At 39.0% G+C, this 23,078-nt stretch overlaps 1 protein-coding gene and 1 pseudogene across 1 annotated transcript in view; both read right to left on the bottom strand.

Moving 5' to 3' along the window:
• The window catches only part of MEGF6 (multiple EGF like domains 6), a 388,067-nt gene that overhangs the window by 346,016 nt on the left and 18,973 nt on the right, over positions 1 to 23,078 (bottom strand). The window contains exon 2 of the mRNA XM_051988745.1: positions 12,201 to 12,335. Within this exon, the coding sequence (XP_051844705.1) occupies positions 12,201 to 12,335 (135 nt within the window). The remainder of the gene's footprint in view (positions 1 to 12,200; positions 12,336 to 23,078) is intronic.
• Positions 14,062 to 14,324, bottom strand: LOC127553463 (60S ribosomal protein L37a-like; annotated as a pseudogene).

Genomic DNA, 23,078 nt, shown 5'->3' with positions numbered 1-23,078 from the left:
GCAGGGCTGGTTCAATATTAGGAAAACTATTAGCATAATTGACTATATCAATAACCAAACAAACAAAAACCACATGATCATCTCAATAGATGCAGAAAAAGCATTTGATAAAATCCAACATCCATTCCTAATAAAAACACTTGAGAGCATAGGAATAAATGGACTTTTCCTTAAAATAGTCAGGAGCATATATTTAAAACCATCAGTAAGCATCATATGCAATGGGGAAAAACTGGAACCTTTCCCAGTAAGATCTGGAGTGAAGCAAGGTTGCCCACTATCACCATTATTATTTAATATCGTATTAGAAACACTAGCCTCGGCAATAAGAGTCGAGAAAGATATAAAAGGAATTAGAGTAGGCAATGAGGAAACCAAACTATCACTCTTTGCAGATGATATGATGGTATACCTAGAGAACCCCAGAGATTCTACCAAAAAGCTATTGGAAATAATTCATAATTTTAGCAAAGTAGCTGGCTACAAAATAAATCCCCATAAATCCTCAGCATTTTTATACATCACCAACAAAACCCAACAGCAAGAGATACAAAGAGAAATTCCATTCAGAATAACTGTTGATACCATAAAATATTTGGGAATCTATCTACCAAAGGAAAGTCAGGAATTATATGAGCAAAATTATAAAAAAGTCTCCACACAAATAAAGTCAGACTTAAATAATTGGAAAAATATTAAGTGCTCTTGGATCGGCCGAGCGAACATAATAAAGATGACAATACTCCCTAAACTAATCTATTTATTTAGTGCTATACCAATCAGACTTCCAAGAAAATATTTTATTGATCTAGAAAAAATAACAACAAAATTCATATGGAACAATAAAAAGTCGAGAATCTCAAGGGAATTAATGAAAAAAAAATCAAATGAAGGTGGCCTAGCTGTACCTGATCTAAAATTATATTATAAAGCAGCAGTCACCAAAACCATTTGGTATTGGCTAAGAAATAGATTAGTGGATCAGTGGAAAAGGCTAGGCTCACAAGACAGAATAGTCAACTATAGCAATCTAGTGTTTGACAAACCCAAAGCCCCTAACTTCTGGGAAAAGAATTCATTATTTGATAAAAACTGCTGGGATAATTGGAGATTAGTATGGCAGAAATTAGGCATGGACCCACACTTAACACCATATACCAAGATAAGATCAAAATGGGTCTATGACCTAGGCATAAAGAACGAGATTATAAATAAATTAGAGGAACATAGAATAGTTTATCTCTCAGACTTGTGGAGGAGAAAGAAATTTGTGACCAAAGATGAACTAGAGACCATTACTGATCACAGAATAGAAAATTTCGATTACATCAAATTAAAAAGCCTTTGTACAAATAAAACTAATGCAAACAAGATTAGAAGGGAAGCAACAAACTGGGAAAACATTTTCACAGTTAAAGGTTCTGATAAAGGCCTCATTTCCAAAATATATAGAGAACTGACTCAAATTTATAAGAAATCAAGCCATTCTCCAATTGATAAATGGTCAAAGGATATGAACAGACAATTTTCAGAGGATGAGATTGAAACTATTACCACTCATATGAAAGAGTGTTCCAAATCATTATTGATCAGAGAAATGCAAATTAAGACAACTCTGGGATACCACTACACACCTGTCAGATTGGCTAAGATGACAGGAAAAAATAAGGATGAATGTTGGAGGGGATGCGGGAAAACTGGGACACTATTGCATTGTTGGTGGAGTTGTGAACGAATCCAACCATTCTGGAGAGCAATCTGGAATTATGCCCAAAAAATTATCAAAATGTGCATATCTTTTGATCCAGCAGTGTTTCTATTGGGCTTATATCCCAAAGAAATACTAAAGAAGGGAAAGGGACCTGTATGTGCCAAAATGTTTGTAGCAGCCCTGTTTGTAGTGGCTAGAAACTGGAAAATGAATGGATGCCCATCAATTGGAGAATGGTTGGGTAAATTGTGGTATATGAATGTTATGGAATATTATTGTTCTGTAAGAAATGACCAGCAGGATGAATACAGAGAGGCTTGGAGAGACCTACATGAACTGATGCTAAGTGAAATGAGCAGAACCAGGAGATCATTATACACTTCGACAACGATATTGTATGAGGACATATTTTGATGGAAGTGGATTTCTTTGACAAAGAGACCTGAGTTTCAATTGATAAATGACGGACAAAAGCAGCTACACCCAAAGAAAGAACACTGGGAAACGAATGTGAACTATCTGCATTTTTGTTTTTCTTCCCGGATTATTTATACCTTCTGAATCCAATTCTCTCTACGCAACAAGAGAACTGTTCGGTTCTGCAAACATATATTGTATCTAGGATATACTGCAACATATCCAACATATAAAGGACTGCTTGCCATCTAGGGGAGGGGATGGAGGGAGGGAGGGGAAAAAAAAATCGGAACAGAAATGAGTGTAAATATAATGTAATTATTAAATAAAAAAATTAAAAAAAAAAAAAAAGAAAGTCAAAAAAAAAAAAAAAAAAAAAAGACTCAAATGAGATGAAGTTTCTAAAAGTACTTTGACATAGCGCCTCATACATGGTAAGTGTAATATAAATGCTTCCATTGACTCCCAAATGGAGACCAAAAGATCTGAGCATCTGGAGAAGCTGTTGGGCCTCAAATTTTGTTCCTTGTAAGATATATTATTAATTATGAATATTAGATTGATATGTGCTATATAATTAAATAATTAATTTATGAGATATTATTGATGTGGCATTCAAGATCAATACCCATCAATGCCCAAGGGCCATAAAACTGTGCGTACTCTTTGATCCAGCAGTGTCATGACTGGATCTGGATCCCAAAAAGATACAGCTCTATTTTATTCAAAAAAGACAAAAAAAGACATTTTTTTATGATATAAAAGAGGAAAAAGAACTTAAAATGCAAAAATGTTTATAGCAGCCCTTTTTGTAGGGACATGGAATTGGAAACTGAATGGATGCTCATCAATTGGGGATGGCTGAACAAATTATGGTATATGAGTGTTATGGAACATTATTGTTCTATAAGAAATGATGAGCAGGATGATTTCAGAAAGGCCTGGAGAGACTTACATGAATGGATGCTAAACGAAGTGAGCAGAACCAAGAGAATAGTGTACCCAGGAGCAACAAGATTATGCCATGAACAACTGTGATCGACTTGATTCTTCTCTTCAATGTGGTGATCCAAGACTTTTTTTTTCCCTAAGGCCATCAGGGTTAAGCGACTTGCCCAGAGTCACACAGCTAGGAAATGTTAAGTGTCTGAGATCTGATTTGAACTCAGGTCCTTTTGACTTCAGGACTGATACTGTAACCACTGAGCCATGTAGCTTCTCTATTCCAAGACAATTCCAACAGACTTGGGATGGAAAATGGCAACTGCATCCAGAGGGAGAAATATGGAGATTGACTGTAAATCAAAGCATACGATTTTTACCTTTTTGTTTTGTTTTACTTTTTCTTTCTTGTATTTTTTTCTCTTTTGGTCTTGTTTTCTTGCACAATATGCAAATATATTTAAGGGAATTGTAATCTTTCTCAGATTGCTTGCTTCTTGGGGAGGAGGGAATTAAGGGAAGGAGGTAGAAAAATATTTGGAACACAAAATCTTATAAAAATGAATGTTAGTATTTAACATGTATAGGACTGCTTGCCATCTGGGGGAGGAGGTAGAGGGAGGGAAAAAGTCGGGAACAGAAGTGAGTGCAAAGGATAATGTTGTAAAGAATTACAAATAAATTTTAAATAAATTTTTAAAAAATTTTAAATTAATAAAATAATAAAAAATAAATTAAAAATGAATGTTAGAAATTATCTTTACGTGTATTTAGAAAAATAAGATATTATTGAGGGGGGAAAAAGTATGACTCTAACCTCTTTCATCTTAATTAAACAAACACTGAAATTCCTTCTACTGTGTCATATGATACTTGGGCATGTGCTGGGGATACAGCCACAAAGACAAAATAAGTACTGCCCTTAAGGAGCTGACTTTATACAATGAAGATACAGCATATAAATAAATATACATATATACGTGCATACATTCATGGGGTAACCCAAGGAAAGAAGAACACAAACCATCAGAGGGATTCTCATAGGAGCTAGCACCTGGGCCAAGTAACTTTGAAGGAAGAAGAAGACTCTGAGAGGCAGAGCTGAGAAGTGCTGATACAACTTTGTCGAGGCTGGGGGTGAAAGGTCTGCTTCATTGATTGGCCAGAAAGCGGGAGTTTGCAAAATAGAGTGAATTAGTTGGTAAGGTAGCCCAGAAGCAGGCCACAGACAGCCTTAACAGTAAGCCTGAAATCAAAACTGAATACTGTGTAATGATAATGACCAAACTCAGCTCCAGAGGTGGGGAACTATAGATGTGGAACATTGCAATTAGACCTGGTTGATTCATTGATTAGTTTTGCTCAGCTGCTTTTATTTCACCCCATCCCCTTCTCTTTATTCGGTTTTATTTTAGCCTTAATATTTGAGGGGGGACAGGGAGAAAGATATTTAACTTTTGTGCACCTTAATTTCCTCTACTGCAAAATGGGGATAAAAACACCTGTGATAACTAACTCACAGGTGTTTGAGGTTGAAATAAAATAATGAGGGAAAGAACTTCCAATACTTCAAAATCAAGGCCATTGTTATTAGTAGTAGTAGTGATTTGTTGATTTGGAGGCAAAGCAATCTCAGGAGTTCATCTGTAAAACAGAGATATTGTAGAGTTGGGTTTTTTAGCCCAAAGTCTGTGAATTGTTTTTTAGTATTTTGATAACTATTTTAATATATTTGGTTCCTTTGCAATCCTCTGGATTTTATTTATGAGGCAATCAAGGCTAAGTGACTCATCCAGCCAACAGAGAGGCCACAATGAGAGTGCAACCCAGAAGTGACAGGTATGCTCCACAAGGACAATGTCTTTGCCGAAAATGTTTTATTTTTTTATTTTCTAATTTTTTATAATTTTCCTAATATATTTTTTATTTTCTAATACTTCTAAGTCTGCATGAACTCATCTATGTACAGCTCTATCTTAGCCTCTGTAATTTCTATCCATCCTTTTCTCCATATCTATCTTAAAAGAGTCATGCATTCAATGCCCTCCAGGTGGGTCAATGTCTCTGAATATTTTATAGATTACCCAAGCATTACTCAAGCTGTTATCCTCTCACTCCATGATAGTCCCCACACCTTCTCCAGCAAACACAAAATCTGGATGAATTGATTGACTCAATTGGAAGGACCTCCGAATGGCCCCCAAGTCCAACCCGTCCTGCACCCAAAAATCACCTCTACAACCCTTACAACAAGAGACCATCCAGCCTGTGCTAAAAAAGGACAGGGAGCCTATTATCTCCCAGGGAGTCCATGTCACTGCAGAATAGTTCAGATGATTAAAGTGTCCCTCATTCATCAAGCCTAAATTCCTCCTTATCATAAGCCTTTTTGTAACTTGTACCCCAAGGTTCCTAACTTAGGGTTCTGAACTCCCCCCACCAATATGTAGATGACTATTCCTGCTAGATAATGTCATATTGCATACAGCTGGGCTTCTTAAACGTTTTCCACTCACAAGAAATTTTACACAACCCTGTGTATATAGGTATATAAAATAGATATACAAATCAAACAAATTTATGATAATAAATCATAAAGAAATTTATTTTAAAACATTTCTTTGGTATACATATAATTTTATCATTTATAAAGATGAAAATAAACTTGCATACTAATGAGATGGATTGCTTATTTATTTTTACGGATTTAAATCTTGGCAAAATATTTGATGCCTTTTACTATTGTCAAATTTTTCGCAATTCCCATATTCAGTTATGTGACCCCATATGGGGTCGTGAGCCACAGTTCGGCATAGGGCACCACGCTTGGAATCAGTAAGTTCAAATCTAGCCTCAGACAGTTTCTAGCTGGGTGACCCTGAACAAGTCACTTCACTCTACCTCAGTTTCCTCATCTGTAAAATGAGCTGGAGAAGGAAATGGCAACCACTGCAGTATCTTTACAAAGAAAATCCCCAAACGGGACCAGGAAGAGTCACACAACTGAACAACATTATTGCCTACTTACGAGCACCTCTTCCAAAAATTATCTTACATTTGCTTGGTTACCAGTGATTTCTTTTGGCAAATTTTCTAGGGAACTGGGCTAAAAGTCTGAGTCCTAGAGAGCTACAAAGACTAACCCTTGTAAACCACCTTATCAAACGTCCTCATTGTATATGTGGAGGAAACTCCAAAGCAGAAATGACAAGAGTTGTTCTGAGAGCCCAAGAACTAAAAGCTCGGACCTCCCGCTGCCCTGTCTACGGTTCTTTCCAATTCTTAGAAAACTCCAGACCTGAGGGGAAACATTTGGCCCTAATATTCTTAGTCCTTTCATCATCCCTGTCGTGGAGCAACTAAAAATAGTGATGTGGAGGAAGTTGAGAATGTTCTCTTCAGAGGAATCACTTTTGCCCTTTGGCTGATCAAGGAGAAAAAAGAATGGGCCTCTGCAGCTGAGAAAACAAACAGGGAATCAGCTTCATCTCTCTGTTCCTCAATTTCCTCAAAAACTAAATAAATGGGCCACGTGACACAACCAGATCCCCTGGAGTTCCTTCCAACTCGAAATTTAGGACCTTAAAACAAGCCACCTGATCTCCCTAGAACTCAGGTTCTGTACCTCAGTTTCCCCTTTTGTAAAATAAGGAGACTGATCTATAAAATACAGACCTATAAATAGGAGACAGATTGGTCTCAAAGTTCTGTTTCAGACTCTGAGCTTTAAAACTAAATGTTCACTCCATCTCTAAGGTGATTCTATCAAGGGCTCTATAGGTAAAGAAAAGTTGATAGTCCAGTCTTCATCATTACTCACATCAGATGGGACAACCTGATAGCTCAGGACTTCACCCTGCTGCCCACCCCCAATCCCGGCTGATTGCTGATTACCCAGAGCCACTGGAAAGCCTTCCCCTAGCCACCCACCCCCCAACACCAGCTCCCACTTTCCTGGCAGCTGAACCCCAAGTGCTGTTCGAAGCTTACGAGAAAAGTTACATCCCCAAAGCCTTTGCACGTTGGAACAAAATCCCAACATAAAATGTCTAGACGGGTAACACCATTATGACCAAAACAGAAACAGGTTTAAAGGCCCCCATTTTGTAGCATCATCTGCTCAGCAAGCCCCGTCTGTGCCAAGAAAGGGGAGCTGGTGGCTTGTTCAGGTTCTCGTCTGAAGCCTTCTGTCGGTGGAAACCAGCAGCATCTGGGGCTGTTTAAGCGGCTCCTGTTTCTCAGCTGAGGTCACATCCCACCTATCCTAGCCATTGGTTTTCTTGGAGAATGAAAGATGACCAACCATGGCTAAGTCTGTTATGTGGAGTGGGAGAAACTTCCTCAGTCTTTTCCCAGGGGAGAATTAAAGGGAAAAAAGAATACTCCTTCCCCCTTCCCCCCCAAAAAAAGACTTTTGACAAGGGCAAATTTCTTTGGTCAGCCAAAGCATTTGTAGACACTGCCAGAAATGCCCACTTCCTTGCCCCCAGCTGGCACAGTCGGCCCACCCCCTTCAAATAAAGCTGCCACCCTCCACCCTGCCATCCTATCTGTGCTGTGGATCAGGTTGAAGCCAAGATTCTTCCAAAGGGATGCTCAGGAGTAGCTAGGTGTAGTAGAAAAGTCACTGGCCCTGGAGTTGGGAGGACCCAAATTCAAATGGAGCCTCAGGAACCTACTATCTATGGGACTCTGGGCAAGTCACTTAATTCTAGGGAATGAAGGGGAAAAAATAAAGACACATCCAGGGCCATAAGTCATAGAAAAGAGACACACCTTGAAGTGTCCCCAGCCAAGGGCAAAACTCACTATATCTCTCATCACTGAGTGGTTGTTCATTTAACTCCCCTTTATACTTAATCTCCAGTCAAAGACAAAGTCTACAATTGAAAGACAGTATGTACACACCTGTCAGATTGGCTAAGATGACAGGGAAAGATAATGATGAATGTTGGAGGGGATGTGGGAAAACTGGGACGCTGATACATTGTTGGTGGAATTGTGAACGGATCCAACCATTCTAGAGAGCAATCTGGATCTATGCCCAAAGAATTATCAAACTGTGTTACCTTTTGATCCAGCAGTGCCATTACTGAGCTTGTATCCCAAAGAGATCATAAAAGAGGGAAATGTGTGCGAAAATGTTTGCGGCAGCCCTCTTTGTAGTGGCCAGAAACTGGAAACTGAGTGGATGCCCATCAGTTGGAGAATGGCTGAATAAATTATGGTATATGGGACTATTATTGTTCTGTAAGAAATGACCAGCAAGTTAATTTCAGGAAGACCTGGAGTGACTTCCAGGAACTGATGCTGAGTGAAATGAGTAGGACCAAGAAAACATTATACATGGCAACAAGACTATATAACGATCAATCCTGATGGACGTGGCTCTTTTCAACACCGAGATGATTCAGGCCAGTTCCAATAACCTTGAGATGGAGAGAGTCATCTGCACCCAGAGAGAGGACTGTGGGAACTAAGGGTAGCTCACAGTATAATCATTTTACTTTTATTGTCATTTGTTTGCTTGCTTACATTTTGTTTTTTCTCATTTTGGGGGGTTTTTGATCTGATTTTTCTTGTGCAGCACAATAATTGTGGAAATATGTATAGAAGAATTGCACATGTTTAACATATATTGGATCACTTGCTATCCAGGGGAGGGGAGAGAGAGAGAAAAATGTGGAACACAAGGTTCAGCAAGGATGAATGTTAAAAATTAGCTATGCATATATTTTGAAAATAAAAAGCTTTTAAAATAAGAAAAAAAATTTTAAAAAACAATGTGGTACTATGGATGCAGGGTGTTCTCAGAGCCAAAAGACCTATCTGGGTTCAAATCCCAGTTCTACTGCTGACAAACTGTGTTATCTCACATTAGTCGCTTCAACTCTGTTCCCCCCGATTCCGCAGGCAAAGAATTGCAATTCTGCGCTCCGGCCTGGCACGCTGACATTTTGGAAAACTTTTCTAAAAGGGCCGACGTCTCCGAGCTTGGTACCAGCTTACAAGGGATAGAATATGAAAAGTAAACACAGGATTTAACGTGGAATTTGAAATATACTCCACTAATGCCAAGACACATAAATCAGGAAAATGAGCCCATGACTTCCCATAACACATGCTGTGTTAATTACAGTAAACTCCATCAATAGCGGCTGGTCACTTCGAGTGGACACATCAGGCGTGTTTTTATCCGCAGACAGGAGGCTGGACCAGATGTTGAGCTCGTGCAGCTGGAAGGAACCAACCCCCTCATTTTCAGCGCAGTTAAGTGACCTGCCTCTGGTCTCACAAGCGTTCAGGATTTGAACCCAGACCTTTTGAGGTTCTCTCAGGATTTACTTGAATTTTTTTAAAGATGTTAAGGGAGACTGATGACAGTGAAAAGCTGGTTTATGACGCCAAAGGCTGACATCTGCTAGTGTCCAAGGTCAGGTCAGCATCCACAGCTGTTCCTGCACCAAACCCTTTGCTAAACTGCTTTCTCTTGACCTTCTGTAGGAACCTGACCTAGTATATCCATTAAACTTCAAAGCAGCTGGCAGGACGTACCAAAACAGACTTGCTTTTGCTTTTGGTATTTTTTGGGGGGTCTGGTCCTGTATATTCATTAGTATAATGGATGACCATAAAGAGATTCTCTTGACCAAGGCTGATTATTGATGTCCTGAAGCCTAAAGGTCTAGGAGAAATATCTAAAATATCAAGAGGTCAAAGAACTTGAATAGAATCAGGAAGACCTGGACTCCAATACAGCCTCAGATCTTTACTGACTGTATGATGCTGGACAAGTCATTTCACTGTGTCTGCCTCAGTTTCCTCATCTGTAAAATGACAGAGTTGGACTAAAGGGGCCCCTGCTGGTCCCATCCAGCTCTCTCGGTGATCCTATGAAAAGGGACACCACACTTTAGTGTTAATTCAAGACCCTAGCCACCCTGGACTTTCTGTCTCCTCCCTAGAACACAGCCCTGTGTTCTCCAGCTTCCCCCTCTTCTCCTACCGACTTCCTACCCTTTCTGGTAGAACCTAATTTGCATGCTCTTTGCTCCAGGGGAACACAGGATCTCCAAGGGCTCTCCAGGGAATCATAGGGAGGGGTTCTCCAGGGAACCAAAGGATCTTCAGGAAACTTCCAAAGACTATAAGCTCTCTAGAAGATCTCCAAGGAACCATAGGATCTTTAGGGAATCTCCAGCTACTCATGGGACCTCTAAAAGATCTCGAGGGAATCATAGGATTTTTAGGGAGTCTCCAGACACTCATAGGATTTCTAGGGGATCTCCAGGTAATCAAAAGATCTCCAAGGGATCTCCAGAGAAACAAAGGATCTGCATAGAAGGGAATCATAAAATCTTGGCTCTGGAGCTGGAAGAGAGTTCAGCCTCCCTCTAGTCCAACCTCCCTCATTTCACAGATGAGAACAGGAAGGTCCACACTTAGATTCAGTGACTCTTTCCAAAGTCAGCTCCCTCCTGCCTCTTGTTTTTAATCACTTTGCTCACTTCAGGTCTCTCCCCATCCCAGTCCATATCCCTTCAGTCACCAAAGTGATCTTCCTAAAATGCAGGAACAATCTTGTTACTCAAGAAACCTCAGCAGCATCTATTGCCTCCAGGACAAATCCCATATACTCTGCATTCAAAGCCCTTCCTAGCTGGGCCCCTCTTACCTTTCCAGCCTTCTCATACCTTCCTCCCTAGCATATACTTTTCCATCCAGGGAAACTGAGGCTGCTTTAGAAAAGACTCTCCATCTCTTGGCTTCAGGCACCATCTCTGACCATCCCCCAGCACACTCTCCCTCCTCCTTTCTGCCTACTGACCCCCAACTTTCTCTAAGTCCCATTAAAAACCCCACTATCTACAGAAAGCCTTTCCCAGCTCTTCTTATTCCCAGGGTCTTCCCTCTGCTCCTTCTTTCCTATAGTCCTGCCTCCAGTTTGCTTTGTTCCCCCATTAGACTGTAAGTTCTCAAGGGCAGGAACTATCTTTTGCTTCTTTTTGTATTTCCAGTGTGTATTTCTAGCACCATGAATGGCATATAGTAGGCACATAATAAATGTTTACTGAATTGAATTGAAAAAGGTAGCACAAAACAACAGGATTGTCATTCCAGATTAGAAGGGTCCTTAGCACCATTTAGCCCAATCTTCTCATTTTAGGGAGGAAGAAACCAAGTTCTGGGAAGGTTAAGTGAGCTAGGTAGCATAATAAATAGAGCTTCAGGGCCAGGTCAGAAAATCCAGCCTCAGTCACTTCCCAGCTGTGTGATTCTGGGCAAGACATTTAAAGCTTAAAGTGCTGCATAAATGCCCGTTATTATCAATGGCCAACACTTTAATTTGCTCCTGTCTGATGCATTTATAATACCATATTGTTTATTCTAGCTACCTGTTCTTGTTATCTTAGCCCTCCTAATAGACTCTAATCTGGAGGACAGGAAATAAGTGATAACTGAATTTTGTACCTCTCTCAACACAGCCCACTGTGAACCACAAGAGCTTAACAAATGTTTGTTGTATTAGCTCCATCTCTTCTTGCAAAATTAAGAGCTCAACCCACCCTAACCTAACTGGAAGGGCTCCAAGAATCGGGGCATAAGGAGAGAATATCTGGGGAAGGCTTCCAGAAGGTGGGGTTTTAGTGGGGCTTAAAGGAATCTGGGGGTCAATTAGCAGAGAGGAAGAAGGAGCGTGTGCCAGGAATAGGGGGTGGTCAGAGATTATGCCTGAAGTTGAGCTTCTTTGTAAAGCAGCCTCAGTTTCCCTGGAATGGAGAGTAAGTCCTGGGCAGGAAGGTATGAGAAGGCTGGAAAGTTAAGAGGAGTCCAGCTTCGGAAGGAGGGAAGTCCCAGAAATCTTTGAGAACACTAAGCCTGACCCCATGTACAATTCCAACAAGAGAATCAATCAGTACCTCCCACCCCATCCCAGATTTGTCCGTGGAAGAGGAGGAAGAAGATGACAAAGATTAGGAGGAGGAAGAAGAGGAGGACAAGAAAGAGGAGGAACAGGGGCTAAGAGATACATCTTCCTTCCCCAATCCCACATGCAGCAGGATCTCATATCACCAGATGGTACTAGACCTTTTTAAAAGGGTCACTCAGCCCTGGGAGAGACACCTACCTCCGTTCGTACCCGACGCACCACATTTGCCGGCCACAGCCCTGCTTCCACACTTTGACCATCCGGGTGAAGGCCTGGACACAAGGCTGCCGGTGGCCCACAATGGTCAGTTCCCTCACAGCACACACGTTGGGCCTGGTAGAGAGAGAGAGACAAAGGTTTATTTAGCTTGCTTGATCAAACTAGTCATAGAACAGTAGAAAAGGAAAAAGTTAGAATGAGAATGGGACTTAGGGACATCTAGACCAACCCTCTTCGATCACCAAGGAAGAAAAACAAGACCCAATCATGAGAGGATTTGCCCAAGATTCCATGGGTAATGGGAGATAGCAATATCCTTAATTCTTCATTCTAAAGCCTTTTAGTGCCATGAAGCACTATGAATGAAAGTGTTTTGAAAAATCTATTCCAGCTAGACTTACATGAACCATTGCAGAGAGAAGAGAACAAAGTATACAATGACTACAACACTGTAAAGGAAAACAATTTTAGGGAAGATTTAAGAATTCTGATTAATGCAATGACCAATCAAGACTCTAGAAGACTGATAGTGAGTCCCCTACTTCTTGACAGAAATAGAGAATGACAGGTACAGGATGAAAAATACACTTTCAGATCTTGCCATATGTGAATTTGTTTTCCTCAACGATATCAATGTGATATAAGGAAAGAAAATCAGTGCAGTCAGAAAACTTGCATTCAATTTTCAGCTCTGCTGCTTGCTAATTGTACAAAAAAAAAAGTCAACAATTCAACAAACCCCAAAGATGCATCAAAAGAAGAAATTTGTAAAATTAAAGGAGAAATAGATAAGTTAGAAAACAAAAGACTTCAGAGCTGATAAGCTATGTTTGCAACCTTTAGCAAGTCATCATCTCTTTGAGATTTGATTTCTTCATTTGTAAAACAACAAAAAAAATAGAGTTTAGAATTAGACTACGGTTATTCCTTCCACATTGTGGAAGATTAGAAGTATGGCGCCCCGCCCATCTGAAAAATCTGCATAAAAAAAATCTTGGCCCTCCCTTCATATCAGAGAAGTCTGACTTATAGTATTAAAAGATAAAATGTTTTTAGTATATAATACTACACTTATATTCTATGCATTTCTGAATTTCTAAACTTTTTCTGTGTCATCTACAGACTTCTGCAAAACTCTCAAAAAATTCCCATTTAATTTCTTATGCTATATCACCATATATAGCTTATGTTATATCCAAACTGAGATGGGGAAAGGGATTACTATATCTCTAAAGTTGTTTCCAGCTTGAAATCTATGATCTCATAAAGGAAAAATGAGAGACTATTTGGCAGAACCTAGCTCCAACACCTCCTCTCATAGAATCACAGAACTGAAAGAGGTCTCCAGAGCCTTCTAGTCTAACCCTTACCTAAAATGTATTCCAATAATAATAATCATGTTGATGATAAATAGTTAGCATTTACAGAACATGTTAAAGTCTGCAAAATGCTTTATATGTTATCTCACTTGATCTTCACAATAACCTTGTGAAGTAGGTACTATTATTATCCCATTTTACCAATGAGGAAACAGATTCATTTCATGGTGTTTAGTGTGCAGCTCTAGAATCCTTTCTCTTGCTAGATAAAAGCTAAATGTGTTGCTTAGAACTTAATAACTATAAAAATCTTCCTTCTTCTGGGGAAAGCAAACAAATTGATTTCACTCACTAGAAAATGCAGGTGATACTCAAGACTTAGACACAGCCATGTTCATAATAAAGACCTTTCCTTAGAAAGATTTTTGCTTATTGGAAGTTTATTCACTCTTTCCCAACAGACTATGAGTCAGTATACTTTTTTTTTCTATAAATTAACTCATTTATTGTTGATCTGTGGGCTACATATATTTGATAAGGAGATTTTGCTGATCTTTCAATTCCTTCAGTCTTCTGATGGCAGATTTGACTGAGACTGCAGAGGTCATATTGTAAGGTCCTTTTACCACCAGCTACTGTTTTCATACAGGATCCACAGTGCCAGCTAACTACAGCCCATCTCTTCACTTTGGTCTTCCCACAGAAGGAGTGGCTATATTTGGTATGCACCATAACGTGTTCCATACTTACCAATAATTCCGACCTTTTTGGTACCTTTAGCCATATTGCCAGTCACAGGGCCAGAGCTTGGAGAGGAAAGTGAGTTAGTATTCTTAATGTAAAAATCCCCAGAGGAAAGCCATAATCACTTTTCATCAGAGCTCTTTGATCCTGGATAGAAAGAATAACCCAAAGGCCATCTTCCTAACACTAGCTGAGCAATTCAGAGGCAAAAATTACTAAGAAGGTTCATGCCCATTTTAAATGACTACCTATATAGTTTTTCTTCTTTCTTTTTACCTTTTGATGTTTGCTTTCACTCCTGAAACCAGTTGAGATCTCCCCCTTCTGTCCCATATAACTTCTTGGATAGTATCTTGTTTGGTCCCAATGCCCCAAATGGGATTATAGACAAGACTCCCCACATTCTTCTAGCTGGCTACCCTTGAGTAAAGGAGAGAACATTTTAATCCCATCCTCTCACATTCCTCAACTAATTATTGTAGTGAAAGGTCCCAAAACAGATCTGAAAGCAGAGGTAATAATAAAAAACCTTGCTCTTCACCAATCAGCATCTTAGATAAAGTGGGAGAATATGGCAGAAATGGAGGGAACATCTGTATAGTAGGTCAGAGATGGGACTTTTCCTATACAAAAGGGAAAGATAAGAAGCCATCTTGGAAGCTCTTACCACCCCCAATCCGGATACATTTCTAAAGGATCATAGCACCCTCACCCCTATCTTAGCCAGCTAATAAGTCTCTTTGGGACGTGAAAATCTTGTACATGGGCTTTCTCCTGTTCCCCTTCTCTGGTGTTTATTATGGGCTTTCTCCTGTTCCCCTTCTCTGGTGTTTATTAGTCTACAGCACTTGCTAAACATCTGTGTTAAGTCCCAAAGACAGAAAGACAAAAGCAAACTGATTCCTGTTCTCAAGAAACTTATATTTTAACTAGGAAGACAACACGATAGAGATAAAATGCATGTCAGGTAATCTTGGGAGGGCTTAGCCAGATAATAGGTCCCACAGCCAATGTATTTTAAATAACCCAAAGTCTCTTTCAAAGTGTCTTGTGATAGGAGTGTTTATTTAAATAAAAAAGTCTGTTCTTTTTCATGATAGTCAAATAAGAATTAAGAGGAGTATGTGTATAGCCTTCATCTTTTGTTCTATTCATTCTTGAACCAAGAAAAAGTTATTCAAAACAACAACCAATAAGATGGCTAAGTTTGGCAATGTCTGTGACATTCTGCTCCCATAGTCCTTTGCCTCCACTTTCTCTAACCTCCCCCAACATGCTGGCAGCATAACCAATCCTCTTCAACCATTATATCCACATGTCTTTGCAATTTTTGAACACCCAGACTGAGTTAGTTGGTCACCCCATCCAGAGAAGTGGTTTGGAAAATGGAAATGAGTCAGCAGCCTGGACACGGGAGAACTCCACAAAACTATCAATAACTCATGGGGGATGAGAATGGCAGAGCTTATACCACTGCACTGTAGCTAATTAACTGGGAGATTAAAATACTTTGGCTTCCAAATTGATAATAAATTATAAAATGTATAATCTCTTTCCAAGCATCCAGAGGACTCCAAGCTGAGTGTTAGGCACATAAAGCTTGCTCTCCATTGCTATGGGCTGCCTTATTAAATGCCCTCCAACAAACTCAGTAACTCTTCCTTTTCCAAGCCACTGATCCCAAACCCAGGTAGAATAATGCCTTCTCAACAAGAAGACTCAGGTCAGGTACTTTGGAGGCAGAATGTTGTCTGTACCCTCAGACTTAATCCCCATGTTGGCTATTTTTTCTTTACTCTTTTTCTTTTTACAGTGGAGGGATCTATTATGTCCTAAGGGAGGGGAGATAAAGGATGGGAAGCTGCACATATCTAGAAATAATTATAATATCTAAAAGGCAAAAGTAAAACCTTAAAAAAAGTTTTGATAAATGAATTGTTCAAAGTAATAGAGAAATGGAGTTGGTGCTACAAAGAGCTCTGAAGTCAAAGCCAGAAGGCCTGGATTCAAATCCCATCTCTTTCACATATCTATTATGTGACTTTGAACAATACATTTTCCTTCTCTGACCTGGAGGCAGAGGACTATGGGAGCAGAAAGTCACAAACTTTGCCAGACTTAGTTATCTTATTTGTTGTTGTTTTGAGTAACCTTTTCTTTGTTCAAGAAAGAAAAGAACAAAAGATGAAAGGAAGGGAAGATAAAAGATATTCTCTAAAATCTCTTCCAATTCTAAATCGTAGGAAGTCAGCTAGTTAAGTTTGAAAAAGGAAATGATTAGCCCTGGTTGGTATCAGAATCCCTCTCCTCCCTTTTATTTCTGTCTACCAATCAGTAGAACAGCTCAGGGATCTTTCCAAAGGGTTGAAAACCCAACCAAAGTCTATGGAAGACTAAACAAAATCTCTCGACCTGACCTCTCAGGACCCTGCTGTGGACTTTATTGACTCTAACTCACCCATCACTCTCATATGACAGCCACAACTGCAATTCTGGGGCTTGGTCATAGGAGACAGATGCATATGAACATATTGTTTCCCAAGTTGGTTGAGCCAAAGTTGACAAAGATTAGACTGTGTACCCCTTAAAATCAGAAACTGTCTTTTGGCTTTTTTGGTACCCCGAACCCAGCACAGTGTCCTGCACTTAAGAATAGGCATTTGATAAATACTCAGTGACAAAACTAGGGGCACAAAATCATTGCTGTAGAAGGAGAAGAATGAGAGATCATTTACTCTAATGCCTTCCTTAGCAAGGGCCAGAGGAGGGCTCTGAAGCAAGGTCTTCCCAACTTCTGGCAGAACACTCTCATTCTCTACAATAGAGCATTGTGGAGAACAGAACTGCAGACAGCACTTAGGGGAAACCCAAAGGCATCAGGAATTAGGGAGCTGGTGATAAATGGTCATTCACCAAACAATACCTCAGGGAAGACTGATCTCCTTCCCTGCCTGGAGAAATCTCCTCATCTCACCCCTTAATGCTCAATGACTTCTGTAATTTCCATTGACATGAAGAACTTCCTAGCCCTACTATCTACCCGAGAGCTGAATTTTCTTTGGAGTAGCAGCTAGGTGATAGACTGGACAGATTGAACAGATCTGCGTTCAAATCCAGCATCAGACACGTATTAGCTGTATGACCTTGGGAAAATCACTTTAACTTTTGCTTTCCTCAAGTCCTTCAGTTGTAAAATGGGGATAATAACACCTACCTCCCAAGGTTGATGTGAGGAACAAATGAGAAAATAGTGGGGGGGAAAAGCTTAATATCTGGCACATAATAGATGCTTAATTTCTCCCTTCCTAATATGTTTTCTCTCCCAAATAGAGTGTGAGCTCTTTGAGAGTATAGACTGCCAGAGCAGAATCAAGATGGCAGATCAGACAAAGCACTCAGCTGAGTTCTCCCCACATTCCCTTCTAAACAACTTTACAAAGATGCCTAAAATAGAATTCTAAAGCAGGAGAATCCACAAAAGGTCAGAGTGAGACATCCTTCCAGCTCAAGACAGAAGAGATTTACGGCATGAGAGCTAGTGATCATATAGATTTTACCCCAATAATGAGAGGAGGTGATAGAAACAGAAGCAGCAGCAGCAGTGTTGGGAGCTATCAGAACAGAGACGGTAAGAGGAGATGACAACGAGTCACAAAGGAATTGTAGGGGATCCCTTTGCTAGCACTGGACACAAGACAAGACACAAGACTGAACATTGCCTATACCTACTTCTAGATGACAATTTAAAGGTGGAGAGGAGTACATTTGGTCACAAAATTTCAGGGACCATAAGAAGCAGTATTGGTTACAATTCCAAGGAATCAAGGTTCTTTCTGGATATGAACCAGACAAAGACCAGAAGGGCAATAACAGCAGGACCTCTCCTCAGATCACCCCATCTTGAAAGCACCAAAAACTTCCAAACTCCCAGAACTAGCCTGAAAATGACAATGCAAAAAAAAAAAAATCTGCAGCTTGAGACAGTCCCCCACCTCACCTCTACCAGCAAAAGAGCCTAATTTTACCATAAAGTTCAAAGTCAAGAAATAGTCTGAAAAAATGATCAAAAAATTTGTAGTGGCTAGAAGCTAGAAAATGATTGGATGCCCATCAGTTGGAGAATGGGTGAGTAAATTGTGGTATATGAATATTATGGAATATTATTGTTCTGTAAGAAATGACCAGCAGGATGAATACAGAGAGGATTGGCAAGACTTACATGAACTGATGCTAAGTGAAATGAGCAGAACCAGAAGATCATTATAAACCTCAACAACAATACTGTATGAGGATGTATTCTGATGGAATCAATTGACCAAAGATGGACAGAAGCAACTACACCCAAAGAAAGAACACTGGGAAATGAATGTAAACTACTTGCATTTTTGTCTTTCTTCCCAGGTTATTTTTACCTTCGGAATCCAATTCTTCCTGTGCAACAAGAAAACTATTCAGTTCTGCACACATATATTGTATCTAGGATACACTGTGACATATTTAATTTGTATAGGACTGCTTGCCATCTGGGGGAGGGGGTAAAGAGGGGGAGGGGAAAAGTCAGAACAGAAGTGAGTGCAAGGGATAATGCTGTAAAAAAAAAAAAAAATTACCCAGGCATGGGTTCTGTCAATAAAAAGTTATAATAAAAATAAATAAATAAATAAAGATTTTAAAAAGAAGGGAAAAATGATCAAAAAAGAGCTTGAACACAAAAAACTACTAGTAACAGAAAAATAAAACACAAATTCATAAGAAGACAATGATGTCCAAACAACTACAAGCAAGAGCTCCCATCAAAAAATGAATTGGATATAAACCCAATAAAAAATTCCGGGAGACCTTAAAATTGTTTTCAAAATCAAGTAATAGTGGTAGAGGACAAATTAGATAAAGAAATGAGAATTAGGGAAGAAAATGGTGAAAAGACAATTAACAGTTTAGTAAAGAAGCACAAAAATACTGAAGAAAATAACAGCTTAAAAATAGAATTGGCCAAATGGGAAAAGAGATACAAAAGCTGACTACAGAAAATAATTCCTTAAAAATTAGAACTGGGCAAGTGGAGAGTAATGACTCCACGAGACATCAAGAAACAATAAAACAAAATCAAAAGAATGGAAAAATAGAAGAAAAGGTAAAATAGCTCATCAGAAAAACAAATGACCTGGAAAATAGATTGAGAAGAGAAATTTTAAAATTTTTGGACTACCTGAAAACCATGATCAAAGAAAGAGCTAAGATCTTGTGTTGCAAGAAATTATAAGAGAAGCTATTCCAACATCTCAGAGACAGAGGGCAAAATAGAAATTGAAAGAGTTCCAAAGTAAGAATAGGTCCTTTCTCAGTTTTTTCCATATGTGGAATTGAACATAGATCCTAATACATAATACTTAAAATACTTTTTTCTTTTATTCAATGTCACAGTCATCAAGAGAAGGGACAGCAACCAGGTATAGAGTGTGTCAGTAGTGTTTTTAAAGTTGAAGAAATATCAGAAGAAACAGCCATTAGATTAGGCAGTTAAAAGATCATTGGTTTCCTTGGGAGGAAAAAACAATAAAACTTTTACTAAGCACCTACTATATATCAGGCATTCTGCTAAGTACTCCGAATACAAAGAAAGGCAAAAGACGGTTTCTACTCTCAAAGAGCTCACAATCTATGGAGGGAAACAATATCCAAACTACTCAAATTGGAAATAATCAAAGAAGGAAAGTACTAGAATTTAGGGAGATTAGGAATAGCTTTCTATAGAATATTAAAGGAAGGCAAGGAAGGCAAAAGCCAGAGATATAGAGGGAGATCATTTCAGTCTGGGGAGTGAAAATGCCCAGATTCAGAAGCTGGAGTTTCTCCTTTAAGGAACAGCAAAGATGCTAGTGTAGCTGGAAGTGCGGAGGTAGTGGGTAAGAAGGAGGAAGAATAAAAAAACAGAAAAGGTCTGAAGCAGGAGCGGAGGAGAAGATTTAAGGGGAAATAGTTCAGTAGATTAATAGAATCAAAAGCCAAATTGCAAAAGGTTGGAGACAAGTAGGATTGAAGAAATAGAGGCAATGAATAGAGATAATTCCCTCTAGAACTGGAATTCTAATTCTTTTGGGTATTTAGGAACTCTCTGATAATCTGGTAAAGTCTTTGTCAGAACAATGCCTTTAAACACATATAATAAAATACATATGATTATTTTTTAAATCAATCAGATTGAAATATAATTATTAGAAAAGATTTAAGGTCATGGACCCAATATTAAGGGTCCCAAAATAAAAAAAAAAGGATAATGTTTTGAGAATAAAGTGAAGGTGTTTTGTTTTGTTTTGTTTTTTATAAGGATGCTGGAGACTGAAGCATGTTTGCAAAAAGTGGGGAAGCAAGCTTAGGGAAAGATGAAATATAAGACTGAGGTAGAATGATCAAAGGCCTAAACACCTATAGGAGACAGGAGGGGGCTGGGATCTAGGGCACAAAAAGAGGATCCGACCTGGGAGGAAAGGGTCATTTCATCCTCAAAAACTGCAATTAGGCACTAAGAGAGAGATTATGTCCATGCAGCCCTGGGAGGGCAAGATAGTACATGTTTTTAGACAAAATGAGACAAGAGTCAAAGATCAGGCTCATCAGATCCTTTTTTGTACTCAAAGATCCTAGACTTATGAAGTTTCAGGACTCCAAATTATTTTCATATGTGTGTATACATATACATATATTTATATGCACATATATAATATATATACATGCATACTTAATTTGAGATGAATTATTCTGAACTTGACAAACAGTATAAATATTAGCATTTCCATAATCTAGATTAGATTCAAAAGTACCTCCCTATTCTCCAATAATCCAATCAGAAAAAATTTTCTATCCCTCTTTCCTCCACTAATAACAGATATTTGCTTTTAATGTAGTGCTTCATCATTTACAAATCTCTTTTCTTGTCTGTAAGCTAAATAGTGAAGGCATCACCATTTTATGTCTGGGAAAAAAATTCAGCTTCAGAAGAGCAAGATAAATAGCCTGAGTTCACATGATTCCTAAATGTCATGGCCAGAATTCAAATTCAAGGATTCTGATCTCAAAAGCAAGACCCTTTCCATTAAGAGACCATTCCTCTGAATTTCTGCTGAGTTCCATTGCAGCTCTGTATTCTACACTCCTTGACAAATTTGGTCAAAAGATGTACCTATTTTATTTCTCTTTATAGAGCTTTTTTAAGGCTTGCAAAATGCTGCACCAATAACCCATTTTACTCTCACAACAAGTCTAGAGGTTAAGTGCTATTATCTTCTTCATCTTAGATGAAGGAACTGAGACAGGCATGGGTTTAAGTGAGTTGCCCAAGATCTGACTGCTAGTATATGTCCTTGGTTTTAAATCCAAATTTATAGTTCTGTCCACAGAGTCACCTCGCTGCTATTTTTCCTGGAAAAAAAAATTGTTTCCTAATGCTATTTGCATTCAGAGAGAAAACTATGGAGACCGGATGTGGATCGAAGCACAGTATTTTCACCTTTTGTTGTTGTTTGCTTGTTTTTTTTTTCTTTTTTGTGGGTTTTTCCCTTTTGATCTGATTTTTCTTGTGGAACATATGGAAATATGTTTAAAAGAATTGCACATATTTAATCTACATCAGATTTCTTGCTGTCTTGGAAAGGAAAATGGAAGAGAAAGAGGAAGAAAAATTTGGAACACAAAGTCTTACAAAAATGGAAATTGAAAAGTATCTTTATATGTATTTGAAAAAAATAAAATAAAAATAAGGCAAAATTGGGGGAGTAATCCTTTCCTGAGGTTCAAAATATTGACTTGGAAAATTTAGAGTCTGGTGTTTGTCTTCTAGAAGGATTGTCAGAAGAAAGAGGGATTACTCTCTGATCTCAATTGCAAAGGACTGTTTAAAAACAACATGGGGAAATTGCCAAGAAGCTAATTTAGGCTTGACGTCAGGAAAAACTTCCTAATGATCCCAGCTATCTCAAAGTGGACAAGGTCACCTCAGTAGGTGGTAAGTCTTCCCGCTCCTTGGAGGTCTTCAAGTAGAGACTGAATGATCACTTATAGAGAGGGAAAGGAAATCTTTTTGAAACATGAGTTGGACTAAGCATCCTCCAGAAGCATCTGACTCAAGTGATGGACCTGTTGGGTCCTGCCTTTGGTTTTGATGCTATGCATTTAAAAACATGATTCTGGAGGCAGCCATAAGGTACAATGGATAGAGCACCAGCTTTGAAGTCAGGAGGACCTGAGTTCAAATTCAGCCTCAGACACTTAATACTTTCTAGCTGTGTGATTCTGTGTAAGTCCCTTAACCCACTTGCCTGCCTTCCCCTCAGAGAAAGGTAAAAACATGATTCTGAGAAGGGGTCCACATATCTCCCCTCACTACCAATGAAAGGCAGAACCTGTGTAGTCCATTTCGAGCACACAGCATCAGTGACTATTTTTGGCTGAACAACTTTCTGGATGCCAGGTCTTTCTCAAGATTCTGTGATCGAGGAATTCAGGATTAGTTATAAGAACTAATCTGTTTACCCAAAGAAAGAACACTGGGAAATGAATATAAACTGCTTGCATTTTTGTTTTTTTTCCCGGGTTATTTCTACCTTCTGAATCCACTTCTCCCTGTGCAACAAGAGAACTGTTCAGTTCTGCACACATATATTGTATCTAGGATATGCTGTAACCTATTTAACATGTAAAGGACTGCTTGCCATCTGGGGGAGGGGGTGGAGGGAGGGAGGGGAAAAATCGGAACAGAAGTGAGTGCAAGGGATAATGCTGTAAAAAATTACCTTGA

This window comes from Antechinus flavipes, chromosome 3, assembly GCF_016432865.1.
Source record: "Antechinus flavipes isolate AdamAnt ecotype Samford, QLD, Australia chromosome 3, AdamAnt_v2, whole genome shotgun sequence".
Classification (NCBI taxonomy): domain Eukaryota; kingdom Metazoa; phylum Chordata; class Mammalia; order Dasyuromorphia; family Dasyuridae; genus Antechinus; species Antechinus flavipes.
This window is presented reverse-complemented; position numbering and strand designations above follow the sequence as displayed.